At 43.6% G+C, this 15525-nt stretch overlaps 1 protein-coding gene across 5 annotated transcripts in view; it reads right to left on the bottom strand.

Annotated features, from left to right (window-relative positions):
• IQCE (IQ motif containing E) overlaps window positions 1-15525 on the bottom strand; it is an 81195-nt gene that overhangs the window by 30581 nt on the left and 35089 nt on the right. For 2 of the 5 annotated variants that reach the window (XM_074965184.1, XM_074965188.1), the window contains exons 1-11: window positions 12816-13043; window positions 9076-9123; window positions 8251-8293; window positions 6786-6926; window positions 6166-6300; window positions 5283-5353; window positions 4416-4529; window positions 3585-3632; window positions 2111-2181; window positions 1815-1896; window positions 1279-1328 (exon numbers count right to left, since the gene is read on the bottom strand). In XM_074965184.1, coding sequence (XP_074821285.1) covers window positions 1279-1328; window positions 1815-1896; window positions 2111-2181; window positions 3585-3632; window positions 4416-4529; window positions 5283-5353; window positions 6166-6300; window positions 6786-6926; window positions 8251-8293; window positions 9076-9123; window positions 12816-12857 — 845 coding nt within the window. In that variant the 5' untranslated portion in view covers window positions 12858-13043. Of the gene's footprint in view, window positions 1-1278; window positions 1329-1814; window positions 1897-2110; window positions 2182-3584; window positions 3633-4415; window positions 4530-5282; window positions 5354-6165; window positions 6301-6785; window positions 6927-8250; window positions 8294-9075; window positions 9124-12815; window positions 13044-15525 lie in introns of those variants that run through there. The other 3 variants (XM_074965186.1, XM_074965187.1, XM_074965185.1) reach the window with 2 other exon arrangements.

Raw genomic sequence — 15525 nt, 5'->3', positions numbered from 1 at the left:
CTTTGGTTCAGATCAATCGCTAATTTTAATCCTGTAATATTTCTAATTAATCATTCTCCAACTCCCTGTGTGCCTTTGGTTAGGCAGGTGACTCACTGTAACGTTATTAACATTTTATATTTTGCCTTTGTGTTTTGTTTTTAGACTCACTACAGTATGTTTTGCTCAGCATGCATCTCCTCTTGATCCCTGGTCCATCAGGGACAAGCATTAGTAAACTGGCCTAAGGACATGTCTACACTTCAATCAGGAGGTGTGACCGTAGACCATGTAAGCATATCTGAGCTACCTTTGATCTATGTGCCTGTCCTAGATCAAAGCTAGCTCAAGTGACAATAGCAGCGTATCTGCAGCAGCAGTGGCACAGACTAGCTTCCTGACCCTGGGTACAGATTTGAGTGGCTAGCCCGTGTTCATGCCCACGCTAGCTTGTGCTCATGCTGCCGCGGCTTCACAGCTATTGTTACTCAAGTTAGCTTTGATCTAGCTAAAGCAAAGCTAGCTTGGGTATGCCTACATGAGCAGCAATCACACAACCAGACATGTCTGCAGAGACACTGCTCAATGTCTCACTCCCACGACATCCTAACACCTCCAAACCACTACCACTGTTCAGTCTCAATCATACAGCGGACCAATGCCTCTGCACTATTTTCACACCAAAGCACTTTCTTTATTTGCAGCACACATTCTAGAGCAGTCTACAGAAGTAACTTAAATGTGCATAAATCAAATATCCAACAATCTCTATACATGTAGTGTTGCCAGGAGAAGCAGTTCAATTTTCGGGGTAAGGAAATGGATTTCCTTTTATGGGGAATAAATGCTAGAAATTCTTTTTTGAGCTTTCAATTGCTCTGCTTTAAATGTTTTGCTTTGTTTTCAAACAGCGTTAATACTTGGTTTCCCTGTAAATTAAAATATATTTCTTTGTTCTGTTTGACAATGAGAGTGTTCTTTTGATTTAGTGTCTCTTCAGGAGGATCCTGTTTTGGTGATACAGGATGGGAATTTAAAACTCTAATTTAGGTAGATGCCTTATGTTTTCCTCATTAAAAGCCCATCAATTCAGAGTGACAGATCTACTGTGGAAGCAACATGGGTGTGACATGCGCGCTGTGAAGTCAACAGAGGTAGCGTGGAAAAGCAAATCCACCAGTATCTAAATTATGAGACAAACAACAATTTACATACAATTGTTTTCCATCACTTAGTATAGTATACAAAGTATATATCAAAAACATATACATGCACATGTCCCAAAAGAAATAAACGTACTTTTTCCCCACATCTTCAGATTTTGCCAGCAGAGTTTGGAGACGATGAATCTGAAGTACAAAAGTTAGATTGCCTTTACGGACCTACATAGCTGGCACAGAAAAGACTTAGCTGTTGGAAAGCTCAGAATTCTAACCTATTAAGCAGTGTCTGGTAAGTGAAAATAAAAGTAAGATCCTTGTGGCATTAGCACAGGTAACAATGCCATAGCCAAAAACGAGAGTATGGTCCTACTGGCACTAATACGGATGCTGTGCTTGGAGCTGTATACTGTATTAGTTTCATTACTTGCCTCGTTTAATTAAAAATAGGTTTTCTGCTTTACACCAAGGCTTTTTACAAGTACACGTAGCTGGTGCTTTTATACACACACACACACACACACACACACCCGACCGCCCACCCACCCCTACTTGACTTTCACACACAGGCAGGTGCAGCTGGGCTCTAAGAAACAAGTGTAAAACTGTTCAAGGTTTCTACCTAGATTCTATAATTGAACCTCTCCTCCCTGTTTACACGGGCAGGGGCCTCACCAGATGTACCTCCTCATAGTAGGTCTCCATAGCAATCCTCATCTCTTCCAAATTAGTGGTCTTCACATGTGTCTGGAATTTGCTGAAAATGGAAGAATACAACAGTAACATCAGGAGACCTGATAACGAAGGAATAACCATTAATGGTTTAAAATATCTGGGAAGGGTATGGCGAGAGTCACATGTGGTTATGACTTAATTCATCTTTCCCAAGGAGTCAGAGAATCTAACTCCATAAGAAAATGGATGTCCAATTCCCTTGTCCAATACATTTCCTTGCCCCAAAAGAGCCATACTTGATAGTGTTGTCTCTCTCTTTGCATTGCTGTTCCAGCTTGAGAATCTTCTGCTTCAGTCCATTGATTACCTACCGAAAGGAAAGAACACAGCTCATCAGTTCTAGAGAAATCTCATAATCTCCAGTCAGCATTCCTGTTTCCCAGAAATCCCACTTCATCTTTCTAAATCCATCTAATCAGAAATATTTAGCCATATATATAACAGGACAAAACAAACTGTAAGCATTACTGCTATCCTTAGAGGGAGAGAGTTAAACTAGATGCCTAACAAACAGCTAGGTTAAATATAACCACATTAAGAGCTGAGTGCAAACACTACTAAAACATAAGTATACAGTCATAGAAATGTAAAGTTGGAAAGGACCTGAAGAGGTCATCTAGTCCATCACCCTGTGCTGAGGCAGGACCAAATATAACTAGACCACCCTGATAGGTGTTTGTCTTACCTGTTCTTAAAAACCTCCAATGATGGGGATTCCATAACCTCCCTTGGTAACCTATTCTAGTGCTTAACTATCCTTATAGTTAGGAAGTTTTTCTTAATATCTAACCTAAATCTCCCTTCCTGCAGATTAAGCCCTCTACTTCTTGTCCTACCTTCAGTGGACATGAAGAATAATTAATCACCATCCTCTTTCTAACAGCCCATATTTGAAGACTGTTATCAGGTCACCTCTCAGTTTTCTTTTCTCAAGACTAAACATGTCCAATTTTTTTAACCTTTCCTCAAAGGTCAAATTGTCTAAACCTTTTATTATTTTTGTTGCTCTCCTCTAGACTGTCTCCAGTTTGTCCACATCCTTCCTAATGTGTGGCACCAAAAACGGGATCCAATACTCCAGCTGAGGTCCACCAATGCTGAATAGAGTAGAACAATTACCATCCATGTCTTACACACAACTCTCCAGTTTATACACCCCAGAATGATCTTCGCCTTTTTGGCAATTGCATCACATTGTTGGCTCATCTTCAATTTGTGATCCCCTATAACCACCAGGTCTTTCTTGCAGAACTGCCGCTTGGCCAGTTATGTTCCATTTTGAAGTTGTGCATTTGACTTTTCCTTCCTAAACGTAGCACTGTGCACTTGTCTTTACTGAATTTCGTGTAGCATGTAGTCACTAAATAAAAACAAACTTTGATAATTGTATCCATTCGCTATTAAGGGGTGTGGGAAGAGAAGTGGAGAGTGCAAATATACATCTACTCTCCTAAATTCAGGGCTATGAATAAACTGATGTACTGATGCAAACACTTTTATCCTGAGGATGAGAAAAGGCGCTTTGAATTGCTGTTAATTCTAGACCTTTGTTACAGGTCTTCTATCTGGCAATAATGAAGACATCACTAATATGATTGCCTAATTAAACTGTATGGTCTCCTCCTGTATCTTGGATATTTTTCTATCAGTAAGGGTTCAGCTGGAAAGGAGAAAAATCATAGCTGAAGGTGCAGGTGAAGAAACAATTACCCATTTAGTATTGTTCTTCTCCGCCAAAGTCTGGGCAAAATCAGAGCCCTGCAACAGAAGACAACAAAATCAACTTAGTTTTGTTAAACTCTTCTTCAGCTTCCTCCCTGCAGATTTTCCTCCTAGCCTCCAGCCCAGGAACATGTTCTTACACTTATCTAAGGATTTTCTGTGCCATCAATCACAATAGTGACTAAGTGTTTCTCTTCTGGGCTCATTGGTCTTACAATAGGGTTTTCCTTCTGCTCTACAGGTGAGGAGTCAGGACCATACCTGCCATTCACTGTGCACAGGGCTTGGCTCCCCACCATCAGATAAATAACTCAGTAAGTGGGCTTAAATTTGCCGTTAGAAATGACAATTATCTTCTCCTAAATAAACCCATCTATAAAATATGGCATATAAGTTGTCCTTTAATTGAATTTCGTGCTTCCAGTTAATGGATAGGTTGGAACGGCAAACTTGGATACACAGAACAGAAATCATCTGGTATCGGCTGTATCTCTGTCTTAGGTAAGCTCCCCATTACTACAATTGAGATATTCAGAATAGAGAAATGATGGGCGCAGGGGCAGGCCTGATTTAGTATTACCTCCTGTGCTCCCCTACCACACTTACCTTGAAAGTTCTTAGAAACCATATTCAAGTTGGAGCCATCATGTTACAGACTTTTCATGTCTGAGACATGAGTTTCCCTTACTGACTCTGAACAGGCTGACCTTTCAGTTTGACACTAAAAATTCAAAAACACCACTTTCACTATCTTGCACCAATACCGTAAACTAACATCCTGCTATCAGCTACGCTACTGGGAAAGGTTACAAGACTCACTCTGGAAGGATCCAACAGCTGCTCAATTTGTCGATCCTTCCTGTTATTCTCCTCCTCCAGTCGTCGGATCTTTGTTTTCATCCGATCCCCCTCGCTTTTCTGAGCCTGTATTGTCTAAAATGGAACAAAAAAAATCACAGGTTCATCTACAAATTCTGCCCAAGTTCTCCAGGCAGAAGAAAGTCAGAGGCACATTGTAAGCTTTTACAATTAACTCACTCTTGGACACCAAGGGCAACCCAATTGAAATAGCCAGCACTAATGATGAAGGAAAAGCAAGAAGAGGACCATCACATTGGATTAGGACTGATTAAGAGGGAAAGTTGCAGGGTACGGAGAGGAGGGGAAAAAAAGAGACTTCAATGGCAGGGCAACTTTACTGGAGCCACTGGAACAGCCAAGATGATTGTCTACCGGTACCTCCATCTCAGCTCCTCCCTCTAACCAAGAGCCTGGCTCAGCTTTGCCCAGGAGTCAAGCCCAACACCCATCCTGATGTACACATAGACCCAACTGGCTGACTTTTAATCATTAAAAGAATAATCAGGGGCTGTTATGGAAATTCAAGTGGAAAAGGAACCAATCCCAATCAACTTTTTCAAAGTCCAGGTAGGGCTTTGTTCAGTGTTTTGGGTATACTTCATGGCTTCCCACATGTAGAAGAACTGACTGTCACACCATCAGGAAAATGAAATCTCTTTAAACAGGCATGGTTTCAGTACAGTCCTTACACCACTGAAGTGAAGAAGCTCGGTGGCTCTTCCAGGTATAGGCACCAGACCCTGCTGATCTGGTCAGGGCTGGGTACCCACAGACGGATGAGGCAGCACATAGGACTTTTCTATTCAAGCATCAAAGCAAGTGTACCTTTTTCAGTTCAATAATCTCATCATACATATCTTCCTTTTCTTTGTAGTCAGGTGTTCCAGGGATGTAGCCTGCAGAAAGAAAGACACAAAATAAGGAAAACTCTTGACAAAAGGAAATCTGAAACAGGCATTTATTTTTCTGAATGACAATCTCATAGATAATAAATAATGCTTCAAGAGCATGAATTTGAAATTAGTCAATTAAAAAAATATATTGAAAACAGAGTGTTTCAGCTGCTGCAGCTGCACCTGAAACCACTTCCAGATTTGGGGGCAATTTTTTCTTTAAAAAATAAAACATATAACCCCAAACCTCTCTCCCCCGAATTGCTGTATGAAAGAGTCACACAAAAACAAGACAAACTAATGGACCATATAATGGACAATACTGAAACGAACAACTTGCAAAGCTCTCTCAAAAGCCACACAATACTTTGGAAAAAAATAGAAAAATGTGTACTTCTCTAGCCTCGTAAGTTATAGGAATCTTAGGAGTTACTTTTAACAAAATTTTCAGACAGAAGTGTGATTTTTAAATGTATAATTTATTGTTAAAGGGAGAAAAAGCAATATTCAAGTGTGTGTGTCCTTTTGATTTTCTCATACAATCGAACTGATTTTTACATAGTAACATAATGTATCACAAACACTTTATAGAGAGAAGTAACAAAGAGAGTCAATACTTTACAGAGAGTTCCAGGTAGGCGGATGTCTTATGTACTTAATTAGCTAGAAATAAGGAGAGCCGGCACCATGTGACCAGCCAGCTCACAGAGACCACATTTTGACAGTTTGTTCTACGGGTTAGAATTAGAGGAGTGGTTGCCTTACCAAAGCAAGGACCTTAAACAAAACAATGTTGCCATAGTTTCTGAACTCACCATTGCTAGAAGAACGAGCATGCTTTGGCTTTTTCATGCCTAGAGCTTCCTTTAGATATTCTGGAGTGCTGCTGGAAAGGTTAGTCCGTGCCTGCGTCACATCAAAGTCTGATTTCAGGGGCTGGCTCATACCAGCTAGTAATGAGAAAAAAACCCAGATAACTATACATTCAATTCACCCTGAGTGAATGAAAAAGCAAAGCCCAGAACAGCTCTGGCTGCCTCTACAAACCCCCACCAGAAACAAGTACATCCAAAAACTGTCAAGAATTATGTAAGTCAAATTCATTCCTAACAAACGAACCAGACACCAACAAAGTAAATTTCAGCTAGGCATCTAATCAAGGACAAATTTCTGTTTGGAGGCATCCCAGAGCCTACAGGTACTCAACACTGAAGAGAAAGTTATGCAAATATTGATCAACCAACAAAAATGGTCTTAAGCAAACTTTTAAATGTAAAATGTAAACATTTTAAATGTGGACCAAATGCAACCCTGGAGTAAACAAAATTAATTTATACTGGACAGAATGGAAGCTGCACCCACTTAAATCAGGACTGCATTATAAACCCCTATGAAATTTCACTTGCAGATATGGATGGAATTTCTACAGTGATACCTTGCTTCAGAGATCCTAGCCACATCTGCCTTGGTGTTTTAACCATTGGGTTCTCCTTCAAGGACCTCCCTGTTCCCTTCAAGGACCTCCAAACTGCAGCCTTTTTAGGATACAGGTATGTGCTGGAGATATATGGAGATTCTAAGGCAAGAGAAAATATTTCAGTGATGCAAAATACCTACCATAGCATTATTACAGTTGCTGTCACAAAACAATTTTCTCCTTCTTGAACATAATCCCTGATAGAGTCTTCCGAATTATCAAAATACATTTTATAACACCTTAAATGCTTAGCTCCTAAAAATAACAATGAAAGGCAAGTGGAACATAGCCACATCAAAATAAGAAAAAAGTCCACCTCCCAGAAATAGTTGTTACAAAGATGAGTAAGTTTAGAAAGAAAGGAATAGTCACATGACTTAATATATACAGAAATATTTGTGTGTACACTTTAAACACCTCTATGCACCCATAAGAAATATACACACACCACCTAAATTAATACATTGAAATGATCTATTAAAAATTGAGTATACATATATGCACTACCTACACAAAAGATACTGTATGGCTCAATAGAAGAGAGCACTTTTATGTGTGCCAGTTTGCCACAGCCTTTATGACATCAATAAAAGCATAGTCAAAAGTGATATCACAAAGGCCATGACAGAAATAAAAGTGCTATTTTTAAGACAAATTGATCATATAGTCATAGGTAGTTCAGAAAGAGGAGGGTGTTTGTAGGTACAAAGAAAGGGAAGCACCTAATCAAAACCTAGCAAGTTAGAAAAAGTCCACTGTTTAGAAATATTATATACTATTTATAAAACACAAACATCAGGTATGAAATACAGATTCCAAGAAGATAAATTGAATATTAAACAGTTTACTGTGAATGGACTTAAAAAATAAATAAAAGGTTTTATCTGCAGTTTACAGACATTAAGGATTCCATAACAACAGGGGACAATTTCCTTAACCACGGAATATTAGTGCAAAATGAAAAATGGAATGGCTTAAATCCTTCTGCAGCCTCCATGACTCACATAATCTGCAACCCACTAGCTCCACTGGATGTTAGGATGCACTGCTTCAGTACTTCTAGACCCCAAAACTTTGGATTTCTTTCTGCCCAGGAACAGCAAAGGACACAGCATTTCTCCAAGGAAATAAAAGGCAAACTGTGATTTTATCTGCAAGCTGCTTGCCACCACAAGGGAAAAGTGCATTACTACTCAGTTAGTACCCAGGACAAGAATGCCCGGAAAACTGTAAACTCCAATCCAACTCCTAGAAAAATCAAATGTCTCTTGTTATAGGATATAACACTCAGATGAGAAGGCTCCACATTCAATAGAGAATCACAGATGTTCTTATTTTGTGCATCTCTTCAAGGTGTTGTGTCCCATGGAGATAATCTCATTCAGGACAAAGAAGACAGAAGAAAAAATTTGGTAACACTTACTTGGTGACTTTGGGGGTTTATGAGACGTTTTCTTCTTCTGTTTCTGGAAGAAAAATAAAAATAGGCTTTCTGTATTCAAACTCTCCTATTCCTAAAACACCTCAGCAAGTAATCTAAAAAACAGAAACTACAGCTACTTCTAATGGGGAATCAGCAGAGATCTAATAAAACAATATTAACTCTTCTAAGAAACAAGACTGTAGTGCATGACTACATGTAGAACAAAAGGGATTCAACATAGCTATCCCAACTGGTCTAGTTTTACCAAGTCCAAATGCTACTGCAGCACGCTATAGCAAATGAATGAAAGTACGGTAAGTGCGCGCCGAAACAAAACAACACATCACAATTAAAGTGCTGCCCCACAATAGTGCATGCTACAAAGCCAAAGCTACCTATTTTTCCTCATTTATTGAACAACTCTGTGAGGTTTACCTGTCCTCTTAAATATGGGAATCAGCAAGTCCTTAGAGGTGCAGGACTGTTACAGGGCAGAGAATGGGGCTTACAATTCCCTAAAAGATGGAAGAACCATTACTTGTTCAATTCAACTAGAGCATACTAGACATGGTATTGAGAAATTCACTGAATGTCATTTGCAAAGTGTCTCAGACCAAGCATGAGAATTTTGAAAGCCCAGTAATGTTTGGAATTACTGGAGCCCCCATATGTCAAATTCTTTGTTAGAACAATATAGTTAGCTCTACTTTCTAAAGTATCTATCAATAATCACTAGACATAACCGGGATATGCTGTGTGGGATGCACGCAGATTCTAAGATGATTTTTAAGTGTTTACTAAAAGCACATTGCTGACAAAACTCACCATCTCTGTGTCAGATTCGTAGGTTACAGCAGACAGACTGTCATCTCCCTGGGGAGTAGATATGTACAGTATAACTTTTTCTGCACTCTAGATGGTTGGTTAATATACAGATCACCAGAACTTAAATAATACCCCAGAAGCTTTTTTATAACAATCACTGCAGTAAATTCAACTGTGTACTCTTTCACTGCGTTACAAAGAGATAATGTAGTTGGGAAAAATTTCTGCAAGATCTGACCCTAAAATGTTGAAAATCTGGGCTACAGCAACCTGGACTGCTTATTCACAATATCAGACAGTATCAGTAGGTGTAGAATGAAAAATCACTGCAGAGTGCTAGATCAATTTCAGAAAAGGTAGTAACGTAAGAATTACATATAAAGCAAATGAAAAATGTCCATGGAAACCCTAACATTTTCCTAAACTTGTAATAAAAATCTCACTTCTCATTAAACAACATTTCTATTATTATTTTTAAATCATCACTATCTTTTCTCTGACAGCTTGTGACAATGCTGGGTGGGATGGCCAGAGCAGTTGGCAGGAAGGCCAACTTCATATCTTCATGCCCCCTTTTCAGTGCCTTTAGTCTAATAAAAGAGCATGATGTACCTGTAAGCCTCCCTCTCTCAAGTAACTCTGCATTTAATAAGTAGTAACTATTTTTCAGTGTTCGTTAATATTCTAGAGGCAATATGACCAGAGATGCTTATATGAACCTTAACATTCTCCCACTTACAGGCTCTCCAAAGAGTACTGGGTCGCTAATTAGTCCAGTATTAATACCTTAGCACTTATACGCTGCTTCACATTTTCAATTGCAACATTAAGCAACCCTCACAACAGCCCTGAGGCAAGTATCACCACCCTCATTTTAAAGACAAGGAACCAGAAGCATAGAAAGGTTCAGTGATTTGACCAGGGTTAGACAGTGGGTCAGTGAAAGACTCAGCATTGGAATTCAGAGAGAGGACTGTCCAGTGGTTAAGGCACTTATGAGACCCTTGTTCAATTCCCTACTCTGCCACAGATTTCCCGTGTGATCTTAGGCAAGTCACTTAGCCCCCGTGCCTCAGTTTCCCTTCTGTAAAATGAGGATAACAGCACTTCCCTACCTCGCTGGGTGTTGTGAGGATAAACACATGAGACACTAAGGTGATGGGGGCCATAAAAGTATCTAAAATGGGTAGATGGATAGGTTTCCCATGTTTATCCCGTCAGATCACAGTACCTGAAAATAGCTAATGGTTTAACATGGCACCAATACAGAAGAGTACTATCTCTTCATACTGAGCCAACGGATGATCTTTGCCTACTTGTCATACATGAGAATATCCAGGACAGAACGGAAGCTTGGAAAATTTCAATTTCATGAGATTTTCATGTTATGTCGCCCTAGCTGTAAGGACCATGCAATTAATTTCCACTTGCTGCTGGCTTCACTGGCACTTACAGACACAGCTCTGTTCCTAGGCAAGATCCAGATCTAGCTCATTGTGAGAAGCAGCAGAAGAGATAAAGCAGATTTTAAAGCATTGGCTGACAGGAAAGAAGGCAGCATAGAAAATATTAAGAACAGATAAAGCAGCTTTTTGGCCTGGCTGAGTGCAGGTAGGCATACATTTCATACACTATGCCATACAGTTTTTAATTTCCTGGCTCAATGTTCCTAGCAGCATACTGACAGGTTATTTTTATTATTCTTGGAGCATTTTATCACACTGCTGGATATCACTATACAACTCCATCACCTATGTTAAAAATTAGACAGGGAACAGCAGCAATGGGGACAGATAAACAACAGAGGGGGAGAAGCAAAACTAACTAATGTGCATATAAATCTTCAACAAATAGAATCTTCCACTCCTGAAAACCTGCATCTGCTTCTCTCCTTGAAGAGGTTATACAAAAGGGACAGATAGAAAGACTGTGCCAGACAGTAATAGAACAGTATGGCTTTCAGCATAGGAACCCAAGAAGTCTAAAGCAATGGAGGTGACAGGGAAGTAATTTTACAGATGAGGACACCAAAGCACAAACAGGTGAAGAGTCCTTCCCAAGGTCAAAGAGTGAGGTGGTGGCAACAAGGGCATTAGCACCCAGGAGCCCTTATACCCAGTCCTAGAAAGAGTTTTACCACATATTTGTGCGTCCAACACATCTTACACACAACATTTTGACTGAACTGCCACAGGTTTCAAAACCTTCTTACGTGGCATCTTCACAACGTGCGCAAACCTCGCTACAGTGTGAGGAGGCATCTACACTGAGCTGCTGAGAAATATTGTATCAAGAGAAGTCAAACCATATCAGTATCTCAGTGCATGACACTGTTGCCACATCCATTTAGAAAAAAAACCTTAACCCTGTCTCTTGTCAGCAGGGAAGGAAGAGCGCAATATCAAGGGAGTCTTCTCAGGAGGTGCTCAGAAACTATGATGATGGGTGCCAAAATAGGAACTGAGCTAGATAGCTCCTCATCACACTCCATGATGTCAACGCCCCTTGGTGTCACCACAGCACGCACAATCCCAGGCACATCATATTAAAAATGCATAGTGAGGTGTCATCAGGATGCCCCACCTTTTATGCTACTGGAGAGAAGGTTGTACTTGCCCCAGGGACACTAGGGTAGTGGGCATCCCAGTCCTACCCTTCAACTCCCACAGCCTCTCCACACCACACATCTGCCTCGGTCCCACTGTCCTCCATCCCCATCAGTCTTGGTCCTGTCCCTGGTCCCAATGTCCCCCTTCCCATCTGCCCTGGTCCCAGTCCCCATGTCCCCTGACCTGGTCCCTCTACCTCCTCCCCATCTCCTCTTGTCCCAGTCCCACTGTCCCCCAACCCCATCTGCCCTGACCTCACTGTCCCCTGTCCTGCTCCCACTGCCCCCTCCCCATCTTCCTTGGTCCCGGTCCCACTGCCCCCCTTCCCATCTTCCCTGGTCCCACCGCCCGCTCCCCATCTCCTCCAGTCCCACTGCCCCCATTCCCATCTTCCTGGTCCTGATCCCACTGCCCCCTTCCCCATCTCCCTCAGTCCCAATCCCAGTCTGTCCCCCCTCCCCATCTCCCTCGGTCCCAGTCCCATCTCCCCCAGTCCCGGTCCCACTGCCCCCTTCCCCATCTCCCCCGGCCCCACTGCCCCCTTCCCCATCTCCCCCGGCCCCACTGCCCCCTTCCCCATCTCCCCCGGTCCCAGTCCCACCGCCCCCTCCCCATCTCCCCTGGTCCCACTGCCCCCTTCCCCATCTCCCTCGGTCCCAATCCCAGTCTGTCCCCCCTCCCCATCTTCCCTGGTCCCACCGCCCCCACCCCATCTCCCTCGGTCCCAGTCCCATCTCCCCCAGTCCCGGTCCCACTGCCCCCTTCCCCATCTCCCCTGGCCCCGGTCCCACTGCCCCCTCCCCACCTCCCCCGGTCCCAGTCCCACCGCCCCCTCCCCATCTCCCTCGGTCCCAGTCCCACCGCCCCCTCCCCATCTCCCTCGGTCCCAGTCCCATCTGCCCCGGTCCCGGTCCCACCGCCCCCTCCCCATCTCCCTCGGTTCCAGTCCAAGTCTGTCCCCTCCCCATCTCCCCCAGCCCCGGTCCCAGTCTGTCCCCTCCCCATCTCCCCCGGTCCCGGTCCCAGTCTGTCCCCTCCCCATCTCCCCCAGCCCCGGTCCCACCGCCCCCGGTTCCGGCCCCTCTTCCAACCGCTCCCATTCGATTCCCGCGGTCCTGTTCCCGTGCTCACCAGCTCCCCCTCCGTGGCCGCCTCGCTGGTCGCTAGGGACATGGCGCGAGCGGAGCTCAGGGAGCGGCCGGGTCGCAGGAGCCGCTTCGGGGGAGCGGGCTCGGCAGGTGCATGTCACCAGGCGGGAGGGAGGACAGGGCGGCCTGAGGGGCAGCGTCCGCCGGGCCCGGCCTGGATCGAGCCCCCTCCCCTCAGAACTTCCGGGTTTCCGAGACCATGGCAACCAGCCGCGGCAGCCGCGCCAATACCCGGATGAACAGGGCACGGGACGCTCGGGCCAAGAGTCTCAGCGCCCGGCGTTTGGGGAAGCGGCTTCGTCACGGGGCTGGGACAACCAAGTGTTTGCTCGGAGTTGGGAGAACACCAAGCAGGGGAGCCCCCACAGGAAGGGGCTGGGGAAGCCCTACTGATGGGGTTACCCAGGCGAGGGCCAGACACCCACACAAGGGCCCCACGCACAGCGTCTGGCCTGGCACCCAACATGAGGGACCCTCCCCAATAGGGCCATGGTCAGATGCTGATGATCTGATCCCCATGGGGGTCTGGTTCTCAAGGCCCCCCGCGGCACCAGACGCTGGCGCTCAAGGCCATGTACAGATGGCACCTGCACGTCTTCACGCAATCTGGCCAAAGGCACAAAGTCTGGTCTTTTTCTTAAAGCCCCAGGTCCAGATGTCAAAGGATTAAATGTGAATCTCAGCCCCCCACCAACTCCCTGGGTGGCCTTGGACAGGTCAGTCAGCTGCTCTGTGCCTCCTTTCTCTGTCTGTAAAAAGGAGTGAATACCTCATTCCTGTGCGTGTGAAACCTAATTCATTAATGTTTGTAAGGTGCTTTCAGATCCTCTGGTGGAAGGCATCAGAGAAGTGAAAAGTATTATTGATATGGTTTCTATTATTCACCATTATATATTTTTTTCTTTCAAGGGTCGCATCTTGCTGCAATTGACACACAGATGATTGTGTCCACACTCCAAAATTTCCTAGTTACTACCTACCATCAGTTCTACCACTAGAAGTGCTCGTGTAGACTGCACTCTTGCAGCCACCAATGTGTATTTTTCCACCTTGGTGTCTAACCCTACCCAGAGAAGTTCCAAATGACCTTGTGGTAAAAAAGCCAACACGTTACTCATTTATGCCAGTGCTCTTATAGTTGATACCAATGGTGGAACTGAACTAGTAGTAGCAACAGTGGACAAATTTTTGGGGAAAGGGTTATTGTAGACATATCCATACGTATCTTTAATTTGCAAGGCCCAAGCACAGGACCTGTTGTGGGACAATGACAAGGGACACAAGAAAGCTAGCCTCGCTGCATTTAAATTACTACAACATTTAAATTACTCTTCTATAACTGGTTTCCAGATTCCACATTTCTAGTATCAGAGGGGTAGCCATGTTAGTCTGGATCTGTAAAAGCGGCAAAGCCACATTTCTAGTGTTGATAATTTACACCCCAAGCTTGCGTGGGGATAGCATTCTCTCTCATCATGAGAGATAGCTGAGAGGCATAATCCCACACAATGCACTCAAGATGGGGCTCTATCTCATTTATTAAAGTAAGAATAATACAGTGAACACCAGCAAACCCTAAACCCAATAAAAAGAGCATTAACACTTACCTGATGTCATTAACAATCATATTGGGATGACAGACACCAAAGGGACTTTTTAGATATCTATGTGGAGCAATAGTGCCATCAAGTGGTCCTTCAGAAGTCCTTTCAGAAAAAGACACAGACTTCTGAATTCAGATCAAGTGGGAACTGTCCCTCCAGCTCACCTCTCACAGATTTCAGAGTGGTAGCCGTGTTAGTCTATATCAGCAAAAACAATGAGGAGTCCTTGTGGAGTCAGCCTTACCATTTTGGCCAGGCCTTTAGTTTTCCATTCCCCAAATATAACTGCCTCCTGTCCACCAGGGCCAGCCTGATGATTTGGGGAGGTGGGATTAATGAGATGATTCTTTGAGATACACCCCAAATGTAATTGATTTCTCCTCTATAAAGAATTGTGTATCTTTAGGTCCCCTCTACCTCTGGAGCTTCCTGCTGTATAAGTGGAGCTTAACTGTTTGTGAAGAATGCTATGCATAGCGGCCAACAAGTAGGCCTGGGCTACACACTGTTTTTGAATAGATTTAACTATTTCAGTTAGAAGCGTGATAGTCTAACAATATAAATAAATGGATACAAACCCTAGTGTGGACACAGTTATATCAGTATAAGCTGCCTCATACCAATATAGGTTATATCCCTATGGGGTATTCCTACAGTCCCCACTGGGGCTCATCTTGACTAGGAACATCAGGGGAAGAACTTGCCTCATCTCCTCTAGGATTTTACCTTGCAATAACTGGAGATAGCTCTCGCAATAGAAATCCCCCCACACACACCTTTTATTCAGTGAAGCCAAAGATAAAGTGGCAGCGTACAGGCACTCTGACATTGATTTAAACCTCACAGAGCAACATAGCTTGCTGCTACTGATGCAAAATTGCTATGATCACTCTCAAACCAGTAAAGCGTGTCCACACAGGGGTCTGCGTCTGCATCACTTTAGTTAACACCAGTGCACGTTTGTGCATAGAAATGCCACCGGAGTCCAGTCCAGCCCAGCCCAGGCCCCCGCTGTGGGTATAAGTTTAACCCCAGAAGCCCCCTTAAGCTGTCCTCCAAGCCCCGCCCCCATGGTCTCGTAGCTCCACC

Source organism: Natator depressus, chromosome 10 (genome assembly GCF_965152275.1).
Source record: "Natator depressus isolate rNatDep1 chromosome 10, rNatDep2.hap1, whole genome shotgun sequence".
Lineage (NCBI taxonomy): Eukaryota > Metazoa > Chordata > Testudines > Cheloniidae > Natator > Natator depressus.
Note: the sequence above shows the minus strand (reverse complement) of the source record. Positions and strands in the feature narration are given on the sequence as shown.